This window comes from Micromesistius poutassou (assembly GCF_964030765.1).
Source record: "Micromesistius poutassou genome assembly, chromosome: 8".
In the NCBI taxonomy this organism is placed as follows: Eukaryota; Metazoa; Chordata; class Actinopteri; order Gadiformes; family Gadidae; genus Micromesistius; species Micromesistius poutassou.
The window spans coordinates 3,551,966-3,578,690 of record NC_140278.1 but is presented as its reverse complement, the minus strand read 5'-3'; the positions used below and the strand labels follow the sequence as shown (position 1 = coordinate 3,578,690).

The 26,725-nt window shown below is 47.9% G+C and overlaps 1 protein-coding gene across 1 annotated transcript in view; it reads right to left on the bottom strand.

The window, feature by feature from the left end:
• Positions 1–580: 580 nt before the first annotated feature.
• LOC311351056 (eukaryotic translation initiation factor 3 subunit H) overlaps positions 581–26,725 on the bottom strand; it is a 50,871-nt gene continuing 24,726 nt past the window's right edge. Inside the window, exons 3-8 of the mRNA XM_084471137.1 lie at positions 22,710–22,877; positions 16,557–16,656; positions 13,759–13,908; positions 6,654–6,774; positions 1,033–1,165; positions 581–900 (exon numbers count right to left, since the gene is read on the bottom strand). Of these exons, the coding sequence (XP_084327263.1) occupies positions 803–900; positions 1,033–1,165; positions 6,654–6,774; positions 13,759–13,908; positions 16,557–16,656; positions 22,710–22,877 (770 nt within the window). The 3' untranslated portion in view covers positions 581–802. The remainder of the gene's footprint in view (positions 901–1,032; positions 1,166–6,653; positions 6,775–13,758; positions 13,909–16,556; positions 16,657–22,709; positions 22,878–26,725) is intronic.

The window sequence follows — 26,725 nt, the reverse complement described above, 5'->3', positions numbered from 1 at the left end:
GATCTAGCCGTTACGGACTACATGGCTCAGTTAATATAGGGTTAATGTAATTTGGAGAGCCCAAACTCTCGCCCGATTGTTCGCCCCAAATGGGTGACCCCTATTTCAGCCATGGCGTAATTTCCAGTTCGTCATTGAACTTTTCTAGCACTACTGGGAGCTGCTTTAACAAAGTTAACTAGCCTTAACAAAGTAAGCCTGAAGTCATTTCTTTAATAAGTATCTATCTTAAGATGATGTAATTGCATAACGACAGACACAAAAGCATACGATGTAATTGAGATGACACGATTAGCATCTCCTCTGTAATCAAGCACAAGGCAACACGTATGATTGTGTGAATTAATAGCTCTTGCGTTGGCGATGCATTAGTTCACTGAGGAGGATGACGTGCTGTCAGTAAGATCTGCCAACAGTGCTAATTAATTATCTTATTCTAAAGTTTTTTACTAGTTTTACACATCTTTATATAATTAGTTTAGTTTTACACATCTTTATATAATTGTGTCATTATGAAATGAAAGCAATTCACTCTACAAGTAATAAGCAAGAACACAACAACGCAAAGAATCACTCAATATTAAGAGATGCCAGACCATTCTTTATTTCAATATCCAATGAAAATAATTCAACGCCTTCAAATATTATCAATACAGATGCTGCAAAGTAACAACAAATTGTGTAAAAGAGAAAAAAAGATTAATTCTTCCTTGTCTGACAATGTCTAAGTCTCGCCTCCTCCCTCGCTGGTCTCTCCCTCTCCTGAATGGCCAGCGATGCTCTCTCTCGCCTCCTTCCTCCTCTAGCTGTTGTGGCCTTGCAGAGCCTCTGCCATGAACAGCTTCCCCAGGTTCTGGGACGTGAACTCCTTCACGTTCTGGCAGTAGTTGTTAATTTGACCTGTGGATGGACGGACACACACACACACACACACACACACATTAGCAGTGAAAGGAGGATGCCTTGGGTTGTCAAGACCGAAATGAATACATGAAAAAACAGGGGGCCAGGGGGGGGACATTTTGCACGTACCTGCGATGAGGAGAGTGTCCATGCGCGGTGGGGGCTGGGGGGGCTTGAACAGCTTGGTGATGTCCTCCTCAGCCAGGGCAGCCTCCCCTCGGGTCTGCCGCTGGGCGTTCTCCTGCTGCCTCCTCTGGACGTACTGCGGGGGGGGGGGGGGGGGAGAAGGAGGGGAGACCGGGTCACTAAACACGCACCTCCATCCATAGAACTACACAGGTAAACATAAACATGTTCTAAAGTTTCACTCAACAAATGCTGAGGGGAAAAACCGGGTCACTCTGAAGGGGGGAATTCTTAGCACACGGCAGCAATGGGTAGCTAGTTGGCCTAGAAAAATATGAAATGCATTTCAAAGTCATGTATAGGAACACACAGATGTAAGGGAATAACATGGGAGGTGGGGAGGAGAGAACGACAGGGGAGTAGATTGAGAGATGAAGGTAAGGAGGAGGAGGATGGAGTCGCTTTAGTAGAAGGAAGGAAGAGCGCAAGAGAAAGAGTGCAAGAGAGAGAGCCAGAGAAGAGCATGAACATGAGAGAGAGAGACCGAGAGAGAGAATGAGAGAAGAGAGAGAGCCCGAGAGAGAGCGAGCCAGAGAGAGAGACAGAGAGCTGTAACTTAAAAAAAAAAGGCCAAATAAATGAGGTGGGGTAAGGATGACGTGAAGGGAGTGAGAGCACATGGAGTTGGCAGAAGGTGCACACTGGTAGACAAGGAGCTGGTAAACAATGGGCTGAGAGCAGGCGAGCGAGCACCAGAGCGAGAAAGAGAGAGAGAGAGCGAGAGAGACAGAACGAGATGGAGGAGTTGCATGTAATGACGTGGATGGAGTGATTTGTGGAGGGGCTGACAAGCCGGTAAATCAGCACGGCTCCACTCCCCGGGGAGCATAAAAGCCTCGTTAATTTGGCCAAGACGGAGGGCGGGCTGACACGGCGGCGAGGGGGGAACAGGAGGAGGTGGTGAGGGAGAGGCCGAGAACAACTGGAGGAGCAGCGCTCACACCTCGCGGCCCACAATGCACCGCAACGGGGTGGACACACACACGCGCACAAAGACACTCACAGGCAAAGACACACTGACAAACACACACCAAGAGAAAGACGCTAACTATTTCCGGAGTTCCTGTCACTCAACGTGATCGGAAATTGCTGAGCGCCGGCGTGCGTGGGGCGGCACAGCTGCGCCGAACGACAGCGAAATCACCCAACAGAATGCGAGGATGAACGGGTGCAAACGCTCGCTGCCCCCACCCCCACGAGGCGAGGGGAGAGAGGCGACTTCCAGCTTTTTTTTCTCTCCGCACGCTGGCGGCCACACTTTGAACCCGGATGAATCGACGGCGGCGCTGGCACACGTCGGCGGGGCGTCTGCCACTCACGGCTTCACACATGGTGGCGGAAATCAAGGGGACGGAGACTTTCAGCGTCTCGCTGCAAAAGACTCATTTGACAACAGAGGGACCCGGGCTGCAGAGCTCCACCTCCACTGGGGCTTCTAGAAATTAACCCCGCCCCTAGCCCCTCGCCTCGCCTCCCCCCCCCCCCCCACCCCGGTGACACTATGGAGCCACGTGTAAGGGTGTGTGTATGTGAACGTGTGTGTGTGCGTATAGAGTGGTTTATGACGATTAACAAGTTTCCATTTGGCCGGCAAACGTGAGGTCAATAGAAGATTGTGCCAGGCAGGCCGAGAGTCAGCAGCCTATAATAAGAGCTTGTTCCCTCGCGGCTGGCCTGGTTTAGACACACACACACACACTGCCCCACACACACACACAAAGCCTTTAGGGACCCTGCGTGTGTGCAGTAATACAAAAGGAGAGCGCTGCACGCCGCTGGAACAGGGGAGATGCCCGAGGTGTGATGAGATGCGTGTGTGAGCGAGCACTGTTGCAATTGGCTGCAATTGAGTGCGCTGCGATCGATGTTAATGCCTCCGACGGCGTCATCCTAACCAGGACAGATGGGCTGTTTGTGGCGGACACTGGCCAAGGTTACAACCCGCCGCTCGCTGATGGCTTTGTGCACAAAAGATGGGATCTACTCTACCCCTTGACCCCACAGCTCTCCTGGCAGCACACACAGCTGTCTCTCTGTGTGTGTGTGTGTGTGTGTGTGTGTGTGTGTGTGTGTGTGTGTGTGTGTGTGAGGCAGTGTGTGTGTGTGAGGCAGTGTGTGTGTGTGAGGCAGTGTGTGTGTGTGGGGCAGTGTGTGTGTGTGGGGCAGTGTGTGTGTGTGAGGCAGTGTGTGTGTGTGAGGCAGTGTGTGTGTGTGTGTGTGTGTGGGGCAGTGTGTGTGTGTGTGTGTGTGTGGGGCAGTGTGTGTGTGTGTGTGTGTGGCAGTGTGTGTGGGGCAGTGTGTGGGGCAGTGTGTGGGGCAGTGTGTGGGGCAGTGTGTGTGTGTGTGTGTGTGTGTGTGTGTGTGTGTGTGTGTGTGTGTGTGTGTGCGGGGCAGTGTGTGTGTGGGGGGCAGTGTGTGTAGGGCAGTGTGTGTGTGGGGGGCAGTGTGTGTAGGGCAGTGTGTGTGTGTGAGGCAGTGTGTGTGTGGGGCAGCGTGTGTGGGACAGTGTGTGGGGCAGCGTGTGTGGGACAGTGTGTGTGTGTGTGTGTGGGGCAGTGTGTGTGTGGGGCAGTGTGTGTGTGTGTGGGGCAGTGTGTGTGTGTGTGTGTGTGTGTGTGTGTGTGTGTGTGTGTGTGTGTGTGTGTGTGTGTGTGTGTGTGTGTGTGTGTACTCGCATCACCACCGCAGGATAAATGACGCTAGGCCCTCGAGCTGGGCCGACCATACGACGCCAGCATAATTAAACTGCAATACTGGAAGCCAATCAGCCCCTCCCCCGTCTGTACCACTCTTACTGCACCACATGGCTGTAGCGCGTCGCAGCAAGAGGTGAACCACCGCTCTCAAAAGTGACACATACTCCAGCCTCCCACTACTGCGCAGAGCTTAATAAAAGCTTAAAGAAATCCTGAAAGAAAAATGGATCTTCCCCCGTTATTGGGCCGAGATAACCATTCGTGGCAGACCCCCCCTCACCACCGCTCATTGAGAGATGTTAATCACAGATTGGATCTGTATTAGTCTTGCTTTAGCGATTCGTCCCTCGGTGACGTCTCACCCGAGAAATTAAATCCATCACCCGAGTGTAGCCCGGGGTCCCCCCAGGGCGCGACAGCAAGTGGAGAGCGACGTGAGCAAGTTACCGACAGTGTAAACCCACGCCGTTATTAAGCGAGCCCCGTCGTCAGTTAGTATCAATTTGCAACGCTGCTTCGAGGGGGTAGACGTCAACCCACTGTCCATGAAAGACACTAAATATCAGACGATGGGAGCGGGCCGTTGGACTCTCCCCATCCTGTGAAGGAGGGACCCCCCACTCCGCGTTTCCTCTAGAGATTTCCTCCCTGCTAAATGAGTTCTTAGCCCCAGGGCGGCTAGGGTTAGGGGGGGTGTCATCACTATACGGCCTGTTAAGCCCTTTGAGACTAACTGTGATTCAGGGCTATATAGATAAAGTTGAATTGACAAAAAAATGATGTCTGACTTCAGGCTGATGACACTCAGTGGGTTTACGTGACACTCAAGAAAGTCGACTTATTGGCTTAGTCCAACTATGATTGGATTACTAAGATGCATGTATACACCTTAGTCGAGCTATACTCGCTATAATCTAATTGGGTTACTCAGTCGAATTAAGACCCCTAGATAATGCGATATTCATAGTCGAGCTAAGCGTGCATGTAGCCAATCGAATTGGACTATGCGTTGATTTGCGTTCTGCGCATGCTCGAGACCTTTTCCCGGGGCCGTGAGCCGGAAGTAGAAGGAGACGATAGTCTTGTTGTTGTCGCCGCTGTTGGATAAGGGATAACGAGAAACTGCGATTTATTTAAAAACGACCTCTCCGTCGTATGCGGACTGCTCCGCCGGCAGAGCAGCCGGAGGAGTCGGCATACGACCGAGAGGTCGGAACAATGGAGCGTCGGAGAAATGATATAGACCCGAAGTGAACTGACAGCTGTCTGCTGAAACATAGCTTTCTCGAATGAGTTTGTTGTTGCTGGTAACGTGAAGAGGTCAACCGGTGGCTCTATTACCACTAGTTGAAATGGGCACAGCGCCACCTATCGTACCGGGGCATGACACGCTTCGGCCAATGAATCGATTTACTCACCGCCATGTATACGCGGACAATTGCAGTTGTCCAATTGAGGAGCATAATCGAGCTATGGCTTTAATCGAATTAAGCTGTGCATGTAAACGTACTGACAGACAGATGATATCTCGTCTCTTTACGGGGCTTCTAGCCCCCAGCAGGGGGTATGGGTCCGGGCCGGAGGGCAGACGAGCTCCAGATGTGGGAGAAATGGGCATTGCATTTTAATTTCCACATATTTCAACCAAACACGTTGCTGTGGGCGGGACACATGGTATGCATGGCTCCTGGAAACCACCTGGCCTCTGTAGAAACCCATCTGTCAAAACGGTCTTCTGAAACTATTTTGCACTAGCGGAAAAAAGTTTTTCTTCAGAAGAATAAATCCATAGCAAAACACGGTACCTCCGCCTCTTTCACTTTCTCCTTCCCCCAGTGCAGGTTTCCCCCAGAAGTTCAGCGTTACCATAGTCAAACTTCTGGATTCGAGACTAGGACATTAAATCGGATTACATTAAGGGACGGTTCCTTCAGCTGGCGGCTCTGTGGAGAGAGTGTCGCACGGTGCGCCGCTGCTATTGATGGATTCATATTATTCGACCTTCACTGACTTTAGCCAACCAGAAGTCATCTTGTTTCTGGCAGGGTGAAGGCAGGAAAATTCAGGCTTAGTGGTCAGGCACTTACTTTCTAATTCTCTGACTATTTGACCAGGGAAATCAAGGGCAAATATAATGTAATGGCAGTGAACGGGCATTAAGCGTCATAAATCACAAAGTAGTGGAACTGTGTCAGGGTGGGACGACTGCAGAGTCAGCAGAACAGAAGCATGACGGACCGGTTAGGATCAGCCTGCTTTAGGGCAAGAAAATCAAAACCTACTTTTCAACAGACTTGTCGATGTGCAGGACAATATGCGTCACCGCTTCAAGCATAGATTTCTCGTTATCACCACGTTGTTGAGCGCTACTACCAACCCGCGGTCCGTTTAAGGGTGCTTCACGCCTACATTTGATTTGATCCGACAGTTGCCAACAAATGTATTATTATTTAATTTAAGGTTTTATCCTTTTTATTTCCGAAATGAGTAAGTCGGGACGGCATGGGAGATAGAGGGGAAGACATGCAGCAAAAGGACCACGGTCTGGAATCAAAGCCCTGTCGCTGTGGTAAGGACTGGGCCTTAATGGTACGCGCACGACCCGGTGAACCCCCCCCCGCCAACATATGTTTTGAAACTGAAACTAATTTGCGACTGACTGACCATGAGTTCACTCCCATTCTCTACACATACATTTGAAACACCGGCGACACGATGTGCCATGCTTGAGACAGCGAGGACGCAGTCTGCCAGGTGCGTTGAGGCACTCATGCGAGTGCGGAGCATTAGTGCACAGGCTGCTGCGTGGCTGTGTATTGTGTGTATTGTATGCGTTGTGTGTGTGTGCGCGTGTTTGTGTTTGTGTACCTGATGCTTCTGCTGCTGCTGCTTGCTCAGGTTACGGCTGTACGTGTTGTACTTGACGATGTCTTGGCTCATGTCATCCACTCGGTCCATCAGCAGCTGCAGGCTCTTCTCCAGGTGGTTGCTAAGGGGATGATGGGGAGGGGGAGGGGTCAAGATTTTCATGTCAACGCGTGTTAACGAGTCATTTCCAATCGCCCCCCACTGAGCTCTTTCTCAAGCCCTCGTTCGGGCAAAATGCACAGCTAATGATAAAATATTGAAAGGAGGTTGTCTCTCGGTGACCTCCATCCCTCCTTCTGTGGCCGCACATTTCAGACTGTAGGTTTTGATATTTATGGTTGCTTGATTTGTAAAACAATATCGCCACACACTGGTACATCACAGCACAAAATCATCTGGCAACATCATGTATGCACGTGTTACAACGTAGAATGGGGTTAGAATAATAGAATAATTATTTCCTGTAGGTGTCACACTATTCCAGGGAATCCTTCCAATAAAACCGATACAGGTTCAACATTTTCGTTCCAGGTCAGACCCTAGTCTACATTTCTTCCATTTTCACTTATTTTTATAGATTTTTTTAATATGAATTAATTATTAAGTGAAAAATATGACAACATATTGTGTGGACCAGCAGCCCGTTAAAACAGGCTTCTTTTCTACTTTTCTTTCTTTGACGTCTACAAAATCAATCTGGCTTTAGTTAGCTTCTCTACGTCGACCCCTCCAACCTTGTTGGAGCGGTGAAACCCTCCAACAATGAACACAAATATGCGCTCCATCGCGTCTCCGTGAATGCCACCCCCCCTCCTTCGCATTCTCATACCTCTGATCGTTAATTAATCACATTCTTCGATCGTTTCCATTTTTTTAGTTCCTGAGCTGCTTCCTGTTTAGTGCATTCATATTATACACTTGTTTAAAGCATACTTATATAAGTATTCGGCTGGATTCCATAAAGTTTTACACGTTGTATCTGTTAACTTTCGTTTTGTATGTTGATATACTCTACAATACTGGGAAATTCATTTTCCAACATTGTCATTCATCCAGTAAAGCCGCACACAAAATACCATGCACAATTATTTTCAGGGTCATCAGTTTGCAACATTAAAACGTCCTGCAGTACCATCCAGTATTGACATGAATATCGCGCTTTGCACTTTCAACCCCAACCTAAAGCTCTCTGAACCCGTTCAGAAGAGCTTATACATTCATTCATATGCTGCATGTATAATAAAGTGGCCCCAAAGTGCGTCAGACTGAAACGCAAAGAGCAGCAATTGCCGTGACCTTTAACCCCGTGTCGAATCACCAAACACCTTCCTCGTCACCTTGGGTTAACACTCGGTTTCTACAGCCTCTCCCCAAGGGGCTCTGGGAAACCACAGAGCCTTGACTGAGAGCTGTAAACGACACACAACAAGGTGTTCGTGGAGGAGTGAAAAAAAAGTGTCTCACCGTGTATTCTGGCCCCAGGTGTGAGGCAATTAGGAATCGCAGGGACACGATCAGTCCAGTAGTATTACCCATGCAAATGAAAACATTGCGTCCGAAAATTATAACTCAACTAAATCCGTCAGAACATCTGGTGCGTACGTGCTTCACCGAGTATGCATTTTGGCGTGGATTGCAAAAATAAGGTGAATTATTTGAGCATGAAAATTGCATTTGCAGAACCATTTTTCATGATGGAGGACGCAGTGTAGTTTTCAAATAGGCTTATTTCAGCGCACACGGAAATCGCAGGGAAGCAATTTCAAATGGACGGCATTTTTACAGGTGAAGTCATGCTGTGATTATCCAGAACACACCGTTTCTCCCCCAAGGTACTTTCCAGACATTCTCAGAAAGCAAAAAAAAACGCTGCCTCTTGCCAGGGATGTGAATATGGCACCACGCCACTTAGTGATTTACACACTGCTTTGATGAATTGCGGCGCACCGATTTTAGCATCTATTGTTTTCTCGCAGAGGGCCTTATGGATAGATAGATGAGAGCCAGGTGATGTATGGGCACTGACATCTTGACAAAAAAACAGCCGACAAGGCGCCGGACTGTTGAATACAATCCATCACATGAACCACTTGTGAGGAGGGCGCGATGCCTTTATTACATTTGTGTTGCAAAGGGAAATGCAGACTCCGAGCCCTGAAGTCGGAGGAAAAGCGCGTTTTCATGTGAGGCACAATAGTGCTGCCAAATGAATTACCAGGCTTTTGAATTACGCTGCGTGTGAGAGCCATGAGAGCTCCGGAGTACGTTCTCGCCACATGTCATTGCGCTTTGTGCAGCCGTGACTCGTAGGTGGATCCACGGCGGTCGGGTGACACGGTTCACACCTCCAGCACCGGAGCCGAAACCACCCGGTAGCACGGTAACCCTTCCACGAACACAACATCCATGAGCAGGAGTGGGGGGGAGATGGACCGTAACGGGCAGTGCCCGCCCAGGGACACGACTACAACCATCAAGAGCAGATGGACATCGACAGGGAGAAGCGGAATGGGAGCAAGAGGTGGAATGAACATACAAACAACTATATAATGTATAAGCGCCAAATAATGTATAAGCCCCCTCAGACAGAACGAGTGCTCGGCGGAGATTCGCATCGTGTGCCGTCACAGTTGGTCGACTGCTGCTCAGCAAGCCGCTGGCCTCCGTGATAATCGGATGTTCTGGTTCAAACTGGTTTGTTTTTGTACGTGAAAGGGATGGATGGGTGGATGTTGAATAATGCAACCTCTGGCCTTCGCTAAAGCAAAAGCTGTGCAGCGCAGCGCAATAATATTTAAAAGAGGTAACTGAGCTCCTGGAAATCAATACCGAATCAGAAAACTGCCCGTCATCGCAGATTTAAATCAAAGCGCAAAGAGGTGGCGTGGTCAGCGCCTCCGACTGCTCTGATGGTTTTCTGCCAGACAACAAGAGTGGAAAGCCTCCAACAGGTATTGATCTGCATCGCAGACGGCCGCTGATATGCTTTTAAGTCATTTTGGTGCAGATGGTCCCAAGTGTGTGTCACTGCTACCAGAGGGACACTGTTAAGAGCACCTTCGATTTTTCCATTTATATAGAATACAGGCCTTTGAATACAGGCCAGAGAGACCAACAGATTGGACTGGTGCTCTTGTTTTCGTGTGGAACATTTCCATGAGCCCACGGTTCAAGGCATGACTATACATAACAGTAAATAAGACACGGTTTAGTTTTTTCAGATATAAGAGAAATCGGCAGATTGGCGGTTTGTTGGTTTGCGATGACATCATTGAATGTCGTTTGTAAGTGCATGTTTGTATAAGTGCACGGCACTCATTTCTATGAACATCCTTAATGTACCGACAGCAATATTGTTTCTTCTGAAAAAGAAAGAGCCACCGTCTGCAACATGTGCTCACTGAATACGTCCTTCCCCTCCTCTCCAAGCTATTGACCCTCTGCTGAGTGAAATCGAGCCTCGTCTCCATTTTACTCACAGGAACTGGAAGAGTGACACGCCATCTTTAACACGCGCGCTGTAACAACCTGCCAGTCAATTCTTCCTTGTTTACATGGTAGGCTGCCTTACAAATGGTGGTGATCCATTGTGGTTCAAGGCTGGGTCATCCAACATCTACTCAACCCCTCTTCTCCCTCCCCTGCCCGGACCACTGCAGAAATCACCTCAAAAAATCACTAATACCTCGGGTCAATTGCAGACGTTTTTCCTTTCGGTGTATCGCACAAAAAAACAAAAAGCTCTGGTCAGGGACAAACGACCTGATGGCGGCCGATTAGGTCGCCACTTTCCTGCCAAAGCTTTTGGGAGAGGAGGTCCACCGTTTTCTCCCAAAAGTATAGTATTCTCTCGAGTATTCTCTCAAAGTGCTCGCAAATTGACATTAGTCTTCTAAAAAAAAAAAAAAAAAAAAAAAACGAACCTGCAAGGTGCTTGTAGTTCCAGTTTGGCTAAAGGTATTGCATTCCACCTCCAGGTTACAAACTGACAAATATTAAGGAATATCCTGCTTAAACACCTGATGGCCAAGGGACTCATGTGACTCTTGTGGATGTGCCAACTCATGTTGAAGTGTCAAACTTTTAACATGTACTAAACTACCATGTGCATCATGTCTAGGGATAGAAATGAATTGATAGCTAATCCATGTTAGTATATTAAACGTTGTGTTGCATTGTGACTAGCACAATACATCTGCTTTGTGGTCACAGTGTTCAGTTATAGTTTAAGCCATTATATGTCCTATAGTTGTAGCTACGGACATCTAGCTACAACAGGCGGTCCATGCATTGAGCTACAGGTAGGAGCCGAGCCAAGACCAATTGATGACGGGTGAACAACAGCCAACACAACTTGTAATGATAAAGCAGAAAAGTCAGGTAATTTGCTTGATCTGCTGTATACGTTCCTCACTTTGAGGTGCACTGATAAAAAGACTGCAAGGCAAAAAGGAGCCAACACCAATCATTTCATTTTAATAAGAAAAAACTAGCACACTTCTACACTTGGTACTAGACCATAAACAAGCACTTGAGTGGACCACTAACCACCTTCACTGGACCCAAGCTGGGCTCAAGATATATTGTATGCATCTAACTTACATAAAAAAAAAGGTACAATATAAATGCTGCAGCCAGGGTTGCAAACTGTGCTGTCGTTTTGGAAATTGGAATTGGATTACTTTCTTAGAATTGTGATCTACTAAAACACCAGAGTAGTAACATGTGGCTATTTACCATGCATTTATCTCTACAACCTAAAGAAAATGCAGTTAAGCTATTAACGCAGGCACACACACACACACACACACACCCACCCAGGGAAAAGGGTTGAATAAATGAATTTCCATTCCATGCTATCCATCACTCTGATCAACTTCATCATCTATCGTAAGAACAAGCCGGCGTTGTGGAGTGGAACTGCATTTCCTCCGCCTGAGAGATGAGTGACGTTGACAAACGAGGCCCCAGATTGGAAAATGAGACAAAGGGAAAAACATTAAATAAAACCCATTTACTGCCTTCTCCCGAGGAGACGACGAGAGAGAGAGAGAGAGAGAGAGGAAGACTGGGCCGTCCAATGCCAGGATGGGGCGGCTGCAATACAATCGGACAACTTTTGGAGAAACAATTTCATCTCACGCAGACATCTGGCAGTCAAGCAAGGAAATCTACAGGGAGCGCACGGGGCCTCCTCCATTTGGGCTGCGTCCAAAAAAACTTCAAGAACAAGGCGGCGAGCGATTCATCTAAAGGACGGGTGGTAACGTAGCGCAGGGGAACGGCGGACAGGCTGTGTGTTAGCTCAGAGGATTTGTAACAATCCACCGGGCCCGTCCTTCATTTGGCACGTGCCTAAGGAAGAACTCGTTGGACAAAAGCCTCTTGAAGCAGGGCAGGCCTGCTGGGTTGGCCGACATGGCGTCGGCGGGAGCATTCACTTGACACGTGGTGCTACGAGCGCCTGCGCGGTCGTCGTTCTCACATTAGCGCCGTGCATTTTGGCACCTCGGGTGACGGCGGCTAATACCTTCACACCTGCTCCCATGGAAAATTTGCGACTGGCGTCTTCACAGCTGTTGCCCGTCTCTGGCGCTTTATGGCTTTCAATTATTAATGATTCCCCGGGGAACCGTGGCGCGGTAACAGCCTTGGGGGGGGGGCTCGGTATGAGTATTTAACCACGATGTAGATGTTGATGTTATTCACATAATTGTCCATTTGCCTGAAGAAGACCCAACAGGGTCGAAACGTTGCGGTTTATTTAAAAAAATAAAAATAAACCGCATAATAAACCATATAAAATGAATATGGGCGCTTAAGCAGTGCTGCAGACATTACATTTCTTTCACTCTATATTACTTTATTTGTCCTGCACCTGGCCAGAAGGTGGGATGTGCACACAACTACTTTTAAGAACATTCAGATAATAACATGTACATCCATCTTCCCCTTCTGTTAGATTATTATTGGTAATAAATGGTATCGGTGATTGAGAGTAGGAATCGACCGATATGGATTTTTTTAAGGCCAAAAACCGACAGTTTTTCTTCATCAGCCTTAGCCAATGACCGATACCGATTTTCTTGAGCCGATATGAGCCGATGCAGCTTTTACTGCTAACCCTTAATTCACGTCATTAAAATGACACAATGATGATAACAAATGTTACAAGTCTCAATTTAAAAAAGGAACATTTATTTTACTGTCTAAATCATGCCGGAAAAAAAAAAAAAAATCATCGGCCAATGCCGATACGTTAAAAACGCAAATACCGGCCGATCACTAATTGAGAGTGTGTGACAATTTAGCCGCCATTTTGTTGCAGTCCTTTTTGAACCACCCAATACCTAAATCTTCAGCTTCTGTAACATTATTTTAAATAATGATGGAACACAATGGTTTTTTTATAAATATTATTTCGGTAGGGATGATCTTTCGACAGTGTTTTCTCCGCCTGGATATTGCCTTTATTCAGGCTAGATTCACCAGTGGTAATGAGCGGTTGGAGTGGTTGTTATTCCTGCGATTAAGAGCCAAAGATACGGGGTTTCAGGCAACGTGTTTTAAATGGATGCTGCTAGACCTCCTGGGATGCCAGATTGGTGTTGTTTACCGCTCTGGTAACACAATACAAAGTTATACAAAGTCGAGGTAAACCGTACCCGTGTGGACAAGTAAAAACCATTTGGAATACATTGGTGTAAACGTGGTCTTAATGTTGGAGGTGGTTTTCCACCTCAAGACATTTTCTAAAAGTAGAACTGTTGGAATTTATGGGCCCGTTTTCCAGTAAGAGAAAGGAAAAGTTTACCCTTTATTTAGCAATGCCTACCCAAGACTTAGTAGTAGAAATACACTACTTACACTAATTATTATTTACGCCATTAGCGTAAATAAAAACAGATCATTGTTAATTGTTTAAAGAATTACCTAAACCACTATTCCCCAATTAATATTTATAGACTTTGATCAAAACCTTTTTCGATTAGATAGCGAGGTGAAAGTATAATCATATTACAATACACATGCACACACATGACCAGGCAGGAGCTCACCCTACGTAGTGGGAGGCTTTTGACAGCGTGAGGGTGTGGGGTCTCACCTGCTGGAGAGGTTGAGCAGCTCGTGTTTGTCGGCCACCGTCGACTTGTCCTCCAGCTCCCACATCAGCACGCTGATGAGGTGGGAGTTCTTGATCACGATGGGCACCTCCTCAAACATGTGCTCAAACCCGATGTTGGCCTTCTTCAGGCTGTGGAAGGAGGAGGAGAGAGGAGGAGAGAGGGCTTAGCCTGGAGGAGTGATGGAGCCACAGGAGAGACAATACACCACACTGGGTTTAAGCCACCGGGGATTCAATAGGGGAAGAGATGGATATGATCAACATTTCCATTTGGAACCACTGGAGGTTGGTCAAAGCGACAGCTGAGACTGGTCTGTGTCGCGGCACAGGCGTCAGATTAAAATCACTATGATGAGTTCTGCCAGATGGAGAAATATAAAGGATTCATCAACGTCTTGTCTCGGGTGGAGTGAATCAAGTCGAGTTAGGATTGTTGAGATTACAATGAATTGGAAATGGGGTTTATATTAGTGATACATTTATTAAATGTGTATTTGTAGGTAAACAGGAATAAATCCTTTGCAAAGAGTGGGTTATTTCGACTCGCGTTGTAAAGAGCTGAAGAAGAATGCTCTGGAGACATGTGACGCAGGGCTTTGGCACTGGCCTCTTGACTAACTAATAGCATAATTTAAAAGTTTGTTTAACGTTGCGTGTGAATTCCATAACGTTGATGGACAGGCTCGTTTGTGTATTTTTTCAGACTTTTCACTTTGCCATCTGTGCACACCAGCGAGCGCTTGTATAAACCCTGTGCTTCGGTGCTGGATGCGTAGCGCTCGTTGCGAGATCGATAGACTCATTGCATTAATGTACAGTGTCTGGAAGGAAGAAGTTTATATGATGGGTTTAAGGAGGTGCTCTGTAGAAACGGATTGGTTTCACTTCTGGTGTCGTCAGTGCGCACGCCGTTCTGTACATTAAGCTGATGGGACACATTTACAGGAGCGGAAACGGGGGGCGGTGGGACTGTATTGTATTCACCGTGAGCACGTGCGGGGGGGGGGGGGGGGCAAGCTTTGGCTCATGAGCAGCAGCAGTGAGTCAGTGGCGAACTTCATCTACTATACGTACAAATCCATACCATAAAAACCACAATACTGGTCATGCTTACCGGCAAACGGCTCCACCCACATAGAGCTGCAGATAACGACTCTGGAGCCACATACAAAGGGTTTTTAGCGGGGCTAAACGCAGAGGCCGGCCCAGAACGGCAGCTGAGCGGATCACTCGTACACATTATGGGCAGCGGCACACTTAGCGTCGTGCTCTTTTCCAGGCCGGGGGCCCCGGCGGGGGAGAGCCACGGTCGTCTCCACCGGCCGGGGCTAATTTGATGCCTCAGATCGTGTGCCGCGATGGACGCCACTGGCTGCCAAGTCTGGAGCGCGACGGCGGTGGGCGAGAGAGTGGTTCAAAGGAATGTGTCCATTCAACGCTCATTATTTCGTGCCTTTTATTGTGAACAAGAGGAGGGAGGGAGGGAGGGAGGAAGAAATAAGGGACGGCGGTGTATTTCACGAGAGGCCGCATGAAGACAACCGCCGGCGCATGAAAGCCGCTCCAGGAACCCTCCGGCCCCCCTTCATTGTTACCTGGAGTAATTTACTCTCGCTCACAGGGGCTTTTTCAGCTTTCAGTTTATTAGATCCCCGACCGCCACAAACGGATCAACATCAATATTCAGATTTGTGGCCGCCGCAAACAAAGAGGGGGGTGGGGGGGGGGCGACAGAGACGAGGGCTGCTGGGGCTGGCTGTGATGATGACTCTCCATCATGTCATTGTAACACGGACGGCCTCAGACTCCAGTGGTAGCATGTCATGGGGACTGATGGAAAGCAACTGAAACGAGTAGGAATCCTGCCTCCTGGCCAAACATACTGGCTCAAATGAATGACAAAAAGAAAAAAGTGTGTGTGTGTGTGTGTGTGTGTGTGTGTGTGTGTGTGTGTGTGTGTGTGTGTGTGTGTGTGTGTGTGTGTGTGTGTGTGTGTGTGTGTGTGTAGGGAGAGAGAGGGTGGAAAGGAAATGGAAAAGGATAGAATGGAAAGGTGTAAGCGGTTCCTTCACCTGCAAATTACATATCTGGAGTTCTTGATTTTTATGGCAATTTGATAAAGTAGGGCCCAGGGGCTCGCAACAGTGACTGAGTAAAAGATTGCTTGAGTGACTGAGTGAATGAAGGCGTGAAGGAGTGAGTGAAGGAGTGCAGGACTGAGTAAAGGAGTGCAGAAGTGGGTGAAGGCATGAAGGGAGTGAAGTGAGTGAAGGAGTGGGTGGGTGAAGTGAAGGAGTGAGGTGAGTGGGTGAAGGAGTGAGTGAAGTGAGTGAAGGAATGAGTGAGTGAAGTGAAGTGAGTGAGTGAGTGAAGGAGTGAGTGAAGGAGTGAGTGAAGTGAGTGAGTGAGTGAAGTGAGTGAGTGAAGTGAGTGAAGGAGTGAGTGCATGTGTGCGAGTGTGTTAATGGCCCAGTTGTGCAACCTAGAAAATTCCCCCCCCTCCCCACTTACTCCCTCATTATGCTCATTTTCAGCTGTAATTTAAAAGCAATTACAATAAACCTGGGGTCATGTAGAACGTAAACACGGTACATTTGTGTGAGACAGGCAAGGACATGCTGATAAATCATCCTCTGCGTCTATCTGCAACTGCCAGCCCTGCAGATACACAACACCCCATTTGCATGCTTTTGAATAAGCAGGAGCCATTTGAACGTGCACAGGCTGTGGGGGTTGTGTGTTCATGAATATACTGTGTGCGTGCATGTGTCTCTTACGCTTCGGGTGTGAAGTCTTTCTCCTTGCAGATTTCCATGAGTTCTGGAGTCAACCTGTAGGCCTTGAGGGAGAGAGAGCCCTGCGCCGTCTTAATAGGGTCTAGGAAACGGAGAGAGAGAGGGAGGAAGAGGCATTTAAATCAAAGGTTAAGGAATGTCACTAGACACACAGACACACACAAATGCAGCTCAGCTACCAACATGCATTCGATATGATGCGATGACGACGATGGCTGGGGATGTGTGCGACCACATTTACATTCAATCCGTAGCCTTGCTCCAGGGCACATGCGGTCACACACTCACTAGCTCGTGTGCACTAGGTCTATGCTTCTGGGGAAACGTCACTGAGCTTACCCAGCAATGTGGCCTTACCTTAGCAATGGAAACATGTGTTTGGTATGTTGAGTAAGATGGCCAGCCAGGCTTTTCAGGGATTTCTTGTCGTTTTTGTTACATACCATTCCATGTAAGTTCTGTGCAAGTGAATAACTGTAGACCGGTGTGATATATCTGGATGTAATATAGGAGATGGCTGGTGGTTTCACGCTGATCTGCTTGATTGTATAAAATACTTGGTGGTATTTCTAGTGTAACAGTCACTTGCACTGCTCATGCATTTCAAATACAACCATCTCTTTAAGATACATTTAAAGGATAGTTTTTATTATATCCACATGGTGACATAAGCACATGGTGCTTATGTCTTCATTGTATTGTTAAGCACCTTGTACTGCAATTTTGCACGAGAGGTGCTATAAGAATAAAGTTTGATTTGACCTTCAACATGGTTACGGCAAATAGTTCTACTCTGCTCCGAACTCAAGTCTCGTCCTTTTCGTGACGCGTCCACCTCACGATGTACGCCAACCCCACAGTGGGAATCGGACGTGTGGAGTTTTGTCTGGGCAGCGGTGGATGTTGATGGCTGCTTCCGAGAGAGGGATAAGCCTCTCTGACACTTGCTATAACCACGTGCTATGTACACATGCTATAACCAATGTGTTTGCGGCATTTCATATACAACTTTACTCATTATAAACGATAACGCCTATACTCAAAAACGGCACAGGCTTAAACCAATTGCATATCACAAAGTTGCCGTGGGTCTTACCCATGGGATAACACGTCTCCCCTTAGAACCGTCAGCTCAAATCAATGTTTGACTTCGAGCCGAAACAGGGTTCACTTAGACTTTAAGTCCAAAAACAAAGAGAAGCAGCATCAATTATTTTTTCTGTTCTTACAGCGTTTGTTTTAACAGCATTCAGTTCCACTACATCATGTTTTGGACTCCCACTGCATGGCTGGTCTCTTCGAGATTGCAGACAGCACAATGAAGAACAATGAAGGAACAGAGGAACCAGGGGCCTCCATCCACACTGGATGAAGGAACTTCTTGGAACGAATTACGATTCGAAAACGATGGGAAACGTTCAATAACAACGCAGGCTATCACAATAGAACAACTGCCACCGGTCACATACGCACTTGGGCCCCAACGGAAATTAATTCAATCAAAAAGTTCCCTTTTATGCGGATTCTGTTTAAAATATGGCTTCTTTTCAATTGGGCGTAGCGTCTTTCTGGGTCCCTCTGTCCGGAGGTGAAAATATCTACAATTACAAGGGATCAACTCAAAAAACTAACCCATGTGGTATAAGTTCAGTTGTTTTAATTAACACAGCCAGCTCCAGAATGCTGACGTTCTCATTAGGTACAGGTCTCAGAACAGTCCAAGTGCAGCCCCCCCCCCCGCCCCCCAGCATTGAATAACTGCACCCATCCCCCACTGTGTGGGCCTGCCTACGCATCAGATATGCACTGGCACCACTCGGTCGATCAATATGTCGCGCCGCAGAATGAGGACCGCCGCTGCTTCGCAATCGTCTTCCCGGGAGTGTTGAGAATGGAGGTATCAAACCGCATTAACAAGGGCGACGGCAGGAGACAACAAAGGGAGAATTTAGTTAAGGACTTTTTCTTTCTCTTCCTTCTCTTTTGTAGGAACACCTGCATATAAAATGGATTTGCCTTGGGAGACACGATAAGTCTCATCAAGCAGTCAAAGAAACGGTGACCCAGGCGGTTTATCAACCATTAGGTGTAGTTTGAATCCCGGTGTACGGATCACTGAATATCTTAAGAGATCCAGGGAAAATCCTTAGTTTCCATTAATTCGCCAATACTGGCTTAGGTTTATTACACAGCAGCTAGTTTAGAAAGGCTGCCACGAGGACTGCTTTCCAAGTAAGGCTCAACTAATTACACCAGGCCTGCCTGGCTCACAGGGCTCGTGGCGATTCCTGGAGCTTCCATTGTTTGTGCAGCAGGGGAGATTGTTAGCATAGAGCCTACATGGTAGGCTACATGGAAAAGTGGCTCTCGGGGAAGGAAAATGCTCCACAGTGGGTGTAAACAACCAGGAGATGTGTTTTACCACGTACTGGCACACCAGCTCCACAGGGACTTCTCATTATGAGGAGAGGAATGATCCCATGTGGTTGACATTTTGGAAATTCCCTCCGGTGTACGACCAAGTTTATGTGCATAGAGTGTCTATAGAGTGATTTGAGGCCATCTCATCACTCCTTTTGATGCTTTTGAGACACTTGAGACTATTGAAAGTGTTGTTGACATTAGCTAAATTATTACCCAAAGAGATTCTGCTTTTTCATCATCAGCCATTGATTGACATGTGTCGGGGTTAATTCTGACTCTTTGAATCTTGGCTAATATTGTTATGTTTGATTCCCACAGTTTATATGCTGCAGATTTGCAACTTACATCTTCTGTGTCAACAAGGACCAAATATAGGACGGTTTAACTTTCGTAAACAGATATTTTGTCTCCGTAAGATAAACCTTGTTAGAACCCATTTTGTTGCATGCGTGATAGAACCTTTTTGTAGTCAACCTGATGCACTGGGGAGTGAGTTAAAGTGCATTTGAAGAAAAAGCATTGTTGCATTTCAGTTTTGTTTGGAACATACAAAAAGAAACAAACAAAGAATTCATCAAAATAAGTGTTTTGTGAGCCGATGTCTGTCTCGCAAACCCCTTCTCCATCCTCAGATTGGAAAGAAGTCATTTGAAAAAAGTGAGAGGCCTGGGGTGTACTTTGAGGCTGTATTGAAATATTTCGCCATGCTTGGGTACAAAAGGAAAACCCGACACTTGTTTTCCTGCTGCCACTCAGCCACCTGGTCTCAGGACCTTCTGCTCCAAGAGCTGTATCATAAGAACAGCCTGGCTCTGCGGTGTCAGCCATGCAAGGCGACCGCCTTGCGTGCAGTTAGGGTTAGGTGTCTTGCTCAGCGACACCTCGACACCCGCGGAGGAGCCGGGGATCAAACTAGCAACCTTCCGATTGCCAGTCAACCCACTCTACCTCCTGAGGCACTGCCACCCATTCCTTATGTTTCCCATCTGGGATTAATAACGTACAATTCATCTTCTCTAATTATTGCATTATGTTGAACATTCACCTACATAAGGCCTTCAAAAACGTTCACTTGTTAGAAGTGTCTGCAGTGATGGGAGTGAGGAGACCTTCCACCGACCAACACTCCCTAACTCTTCTGCGGTGCTTCCTGTGTGACTTTGGGCACTGTGCTGCGTATGAGCACCCATCTGTCGCAGTCACTGCAATATTCTGTAAGCCCTTTATATATGCTTGCAAATCATGTTTTACCATGCCGTCGCAGCAAATTTAGTGGGATTGGGCCCAGGCTTCCGCCTGTAGACCTCACATGTATGAAAGCACCCGGGCTGCTATGCAGATCACGACATGAACATGCATCTAGGCAATGGCTTCTGACAGCGGACCACAGCACTGTGGTCCTTTAACTCTTGTTCAGAGTTCACCTAGACTCTGCATCGCCTACCCCCTTACACCCCCGGCCCCACTCCCCTCTTATGCACTTATTGTATATTGTATGTCCTTGTATTGTGTAGCATCTTCTGCTAGCTATATATGTTGTGTACAGGGAATGGGTTAACCAAACAATTGTCAGTGCTTGGCACTTGTTTCTAAGAACATCCTTACTGTACCAACAGCTATACTGTTGTTTCTCTTTCTTCTGACAAATGTACGTATTGTGTGTTGCTTTGTATAAAAGCGTCTGGAAAATGCCCTAAATTTAAACAAAAAGCCATGTGCTGCCTGATGGTCACCATGGGTGAGCCCCTCAGCTGTTGAACCACTCATAACATAACTGGTGTCATGTCAAACCTGTCCCACATAGGACTGTCAAACCACTCGAGTGATCCTTAGATGTAAAATGGGAGGAGTCTATTTGCTCACCAGCGGGCCTCCTGATTGATCGATTCATACCAATAAAATGACCGGCAAGCCCATGACGAAGTGAGCCCGGGAAAAGAAAAAAATGGATTCCTTTTACACTCCGTCTTCAGTCGGAGATAATGTCAATTCCTTCTCACTCCGTCTTCAAACCGAGATAATGCCAATTCCTGCGAGTCCCAGTGATCCATTAAGGGGCCGCCTTATTGATCAGCGTTAACAGTCGCTCTCTTTTAAAAGATGAGCGCCGGACAGGGCGGTTGAGCGACCGGAGTGACTGACTGGAGGGTCGTCCGCCGATCACAGGGGTCCATACCTCAGCCGATGGAGATGTGTCCTGGCAAACCGTCATGGCAGTGAACGGTCGGGGCAACATGAAACGATAAGGCCAAGCAGGCCTACAGTAGAGGGTGGGGCAACGGTGTCAGGGCTCAGACATTTGGCAGGGAGTTCAACAACACGCGGTTTAAAAGCCACTCTCGCTGCTCTTTGAATGGATGCCGGCTCCCTGGTGTGGGGAGAACAGATAAACATATGGGTTCGCTTTAATGACAGATTCCCATTTCAGGTCAGTGAGCCTCTGAGCACTGACCTGAAATCAGACTTTTTACAAAAGAATTAACGTTTCAATAGGTCTTCCCTCAGGCGTGATTTAACCAGGGGTTGGGGTGAAGCTAACTTTGTCCAATTGAGTAACACGTCGTATTCGTTTTGAAGTTCCAGTAATCACCTATTTACACTTTCAAATAAGCAATCCATCACGGTGACTGTACTACTAGGTGTGTAGAATTGCACATGTGCAGCTGAGCTAGCAAGATGCTAATCACGATGATTGGGTACAGACACAGCATCCATTTTAGCACAGCAGAGGCGACGGATTTAATACTAGTCATTTTCTCAGACAGCAAGCCATAAGCGGCGACATTTGGAAGTCGGGACGACGGTACACGACGGGCTCCACTTGCGTTCGGGGTCCTTCACTCGATGCATGTTCCTCTGGTGTGATTGAAACGATCATTCTGCATTTTGACAGGTCTTTGGAAATGAGCTCCCACTTGGACCTTGGCAGCATTAGGAACCATCATTAGCAAACAGCTCGATGGCGCGTCCTGATAGGTGTACACAAATGTGCGGGGAGCAGCCCACAGCGATCGCAGCGCTCCAGAGATTATGCAGGGGGGGGGGGGGGGGGGAAGATTTGCACAAGTGACGGCAAATCGACCATTTGCTTAGACACACATCCTTTCACGGGGACCCATTGATCCACGTCCGCGCCTCCGGGCATAACCTGAGGTCAGATACATTTCTCTTCTGTCGAGACGCCAAGAAAGGATTTTTAAAAGCTGAATCATGGGCCAGGCGGTCACTGTGCAAAGTTTTGTAATCCGTGCAGGTGATAATGGCGAGCCACACTTGAAAACTCCAAACTGCCTCAGAGTTAGGAACTTTGGTGGCGTGAGGGGCCAGCTGGCGCGTGCGTCACTGGCCCCGACGGCGACGCGTTCTCCCGGATGGGTGCGGTGGTGGGCTGCGTGCTGCCAAATGAGCGATGCCAACTCTTTTTTGTGTTTGTGGACGACGCGTTTAGGATCCAAATGCATTTCTAGTTTTTGTACAGGAAATGTGCGTTTAGTATCTAAATGTGTTTTTTGTGTTTGTGTAAAAAAAAAAAAAGTGCATCTAGCATCAAAATGCGTTTCTTGTGTTAGAAATGCGCGTTGAGCATCAAAATGTGTTTGTAGGAAATCTCATCTAAACAAACGCATGCAGCTGATTATTCTATCCAGGAATAAACTCAGTTAATTAAAACAGTTTTAAAGTGCAGCTCCGGCGGTTTTCGTAGACTCTCACCGTAGATGAGCACCACGGACTCCTCGATGGCGTGCTGGTAGCTGAACTGGGAGTCGAGCAGCGCGCGGCTGACGAAGGAGCCGTAGAAGGTGGACTGGTACCAGCCCACGTGCAGATGGTCGATGTTGACGTGGCGCAGGGACCGCATCATCTCCATCTGATACTGAACTGCACGGGTTAAAAATACAAAGAGAGAGGGGGGAGGGTGAGGGAGACAGTTGATAACCATTAATGAAAATCAGGTTTCACATTGTTATGATGAGATACGGTAAATGGACTGCATTTGTACGGCACTTTTCTAACCGGTGGCCACTCAAAGTGCTTTATAATATTGCCTAACCCATTCATTCACACATTCACACACCGACGGCGGTGTCAGCCACGCAAGGCAACAGCCAGCTCGTCAGGACATTCAGCTAGAAGGAGATTGGGGAGCAAACTAGCAACCTACCGGTTACCAGCCAACCCGCTCTACCTCCTGAGCCACATGCCGCCCAGTTAATTCAACCATCAGGACCACATAAATGAAAATCACATTTCGCATTTTTATGATAAGATATGTTGCGTTGTGTTGGCAGAGGCTGGAAGCCCGTAGAAAAACACAAAAAGGTGCAAAACATCAGCAATCCGGGGGGAATATACTTTCAGCAAAAGGAGTATGCTTAAGAAAAGGGCTGGGAACATAAAATAAACAACAAGAACACACAGGCTCCATCTTGTAACATCAGGAGGGGTCGGCAGCGGCAGCAGCAGCGGGGCTTTTATAAATCTACATCCTCCAAACCGGGATCTCTTCAGCTCCGTCTTGACAGTAAACACAGTGTGGGAGAACGGACGCCGGGGTGGATACAAAGACGGAGACCGGCTATTGGGAGAGCGTCTGAGGTACATTACGGAGCAGAGCTGTTTCATTACGCACCGCCAGGAGAAATACAAACAGACCTGTCTCAGCTGGCGGTAAGTAACAGCCAAGAGCGGGCCGGCGGGCGGGCGGGGAGGGGAGGGGAGAGGGATTGCGTCGGAGAACAGCCTGCCAAGGGGACTTTTATAAATCAGGGTGCGATTGGGCAGCTGTGCCTTCCCTACCTGCCCTCCTACTACATCCCCGAGACCTCGGCTCTGTGCCGCATGGCCCTGCCTTCTGTCAGGGAGAGGGCGGGGGGGGGGGGGGGCAAGATCAGAAAGGTCTCCTGCAGCAACCCCATCTTGCAGTAGAAATAATATAAAAAGAGGGAAAATGAAACACTCCGGAATGAGGAGAAATAAATGTGCGAGGACCTGGAAAAAAACACAACAAAGTAGTGCCGAGAGATGAAGTACAGACAGATATAAATATATACCGAATAGATGGGGGAAGGCGATATGTGATCAGAGGAGGCGGCGTTTCCTGCCTCCTCCTGTGCGGGTGACTGGCTAAGTGTCGGAGGGATGCAAGAGCTGTCTTCACATATCTTAAAATCTGCCTCTGATCCCAAAGGGGTTTTCGGGAACGACTTGAGAGCATGGTGTTTTTCGTTCGGTGCGGTGGACAAAAACCCTTTGCAGCTGCCCTCTGTCACCAGCCCTTGCCCTGGTCCAGAGACACAAGTCGTGTGCACATCTCGTTGGGGGACAACAATCACAACAGTCCCCCTGCTGGGAGCCAGGCGGCGGTCTGCTTTGTTAGGCTGGAGGGATGGAGATGGCAGGGCAGGGAGGAGGAGAGGAGACAGCAGCCACAGAGAGCCAAGCCCCCCCCCGGCGATGCAATCCTCCCCCACTGACGGAGGTTGGCTGGAGTCTGGCCCTCTCTGTGTGTGTGATGAATGTGGTCAGCGCAAACTAAGCGTAAAAATAAAGTTGTAGCCGAGGTGCAGGTGCTTGTGGATGGGAGGGGGAAGACAGGCGGGTTTTGTAGTAGAAGCCATACTGGTAGTTGTGACTCGTGTGTAGCAGCAGCAGCAGCTGCATTTTCATGTAGGTATCAAGTGTGCAGTAACTATTAAGTGGGGTTGGGAGATTTACGAGGCCATTGTGTTAAGATTCATAGTAGTCGTAGAAGTAGGACTTCTCTCGGAATTGATGTGTAGCACTGGTGGCGTTTTATGAAGGCATTGTGGGCGGTTGTGGCGGTTTACTTAACAGCAGGACAAAAACTCGCAGAGATGGAAAAACTAGAATGCTATAGCGGAAACACGAAGGCATCGGGGGTGAAAGCGAGACTATAGGAGGCGGGGTTCAGAGAGAGTGCGAGCGAGGTTCTTCCCCAGAGGCCCGCCGCGAGCGCACACAGAATGACAAAGACAGCAGGGTCCTCTCCACAACAGAAGGGGGGGGGGGGGGGGGTGTTGGAGCCGGCGAAGGAAGCCAAGCCACTGCACTCTGACACGGCCAAGCGTCTAACTTTCAAGCTCATCTTCTCCAAAACTAAAAAGGGTCAGGCAGTCATTCACTCCCTCCCTCGGTCGCCTGCATCCCTCTCTCTCCTGGCTCACTGGCCCCGTGCACCCAGTCACCCAGGCAGCCCGTCACCCCTTTCATCCCCGCGACACGAGCGACTGGCGCTGTGCCCAGATGTCCATCGCTTACACTGTGGCCGAGGAGGAGGAGCGCTGGAGGGGAAGGGTTAGGCAAGGAAACTTTATTTATATAGCACTTTTCATACACGAGGCAGACTCGGGAGTGCTTCACATAGGTTAAGGGTAGGGAAGGGTTTCAAGCGTGCGAGAGAAACACTGAAAACTCAATTTAAAGTCAAGTGCGTGAAAGTCAAAGAACGGACAGAGGGAAGACCGAAGGGAGGCGGAAAAGAGACGGAGAAGAGCAGTGGGGATTCCTGGAGGCCAGAGACGACGACACTGTGAGCCGGTGCCGAGCCTACGTCAGATCTAATAGAGACACACAGATGTGAGTGTTACAAATGCCATTGAGATAACATGTTTGTTATCTCGTGTTTGTTCCAACGATGCTGGGATACGTCTTGAGAGAAAGGCTGAGTCATGGAATGTTTTTTACTTGATTACATTTTTTGTCAAAGTGACAACTTGGCACTTGGCACACAGCTTGACAGACGGACGGACTTCAGGGGTGTCGACAGTTACAATTTAATCACAGTACACCTAAAGCATGGGACCCTCCGGACTGTGGTTGCATTCTGATGACATTGTATTGAAATTGCATTTCCTCATTTTTATTCCACCAGAATTGAAAGTTGTACACACTTGTTCGAAGCAAGCAGAGTTGATGATCTGGTTGGAGTTCTGTCAGAAGCTGACTGAATATCCATCTGGGCTACATAAAAGACTTGATCGTGTTGTATGAGAGTTAGTGATATAATTCTTGTAAACAGTTTCTGTGAATTGGGCCTGCCTATTTTATTATATATCGGTTAAACAACAGTCACTTCTCTCGTTTCCAAGTGTGTCATACATTTCTGCTATTCCCGCACCACCTCAAATACATGTATTATTTAACACCCACACAGTCACACAAAAAAAAAAAATTATTAAAAGTATTTCTTCTTGTTGGAATTATTGTGATTTAATAGCTTACAACTTTGAATCGTTTGACAGTCCTAATACATGAGTCACTACAAAATGGGTGAAAAGACTGAAGCTCAAAAGCATGCGGCATGCATTTTCTTTTGAGCAAGGTGCCTTGCTGCGAACCCATCAGGGAGATTAAAAGCTAGCTAAAAGGGACTCCATTTAACCGATTGGAATGGTCTTGCCCTCACCTTTCGCTGGCCCTTCTGCCACGGCACTTAGAAACAGGGTCCCGCGGCGCTGCTACTAGCTGACAGTAGTTGGTTGATTCCAGCCAGAGTATGTGCTCCTTTTAATGCACTAGGCGGCCGAAAGCAACGTGAAGCCCAGGAATATGGGTGTCTGTATGTGGTCAAGTGGGTGGTGGACGGGGACGGGATTTTTATGCCAAGAGAGACCAGGTTTTAAGCTAAAGGCAAGAGGAAGCAATCCCGGCTCATCGTCTGAACGCGGCCTTGGATCACGTCGTCTTCCTCAGGCGTAGAGACTTAT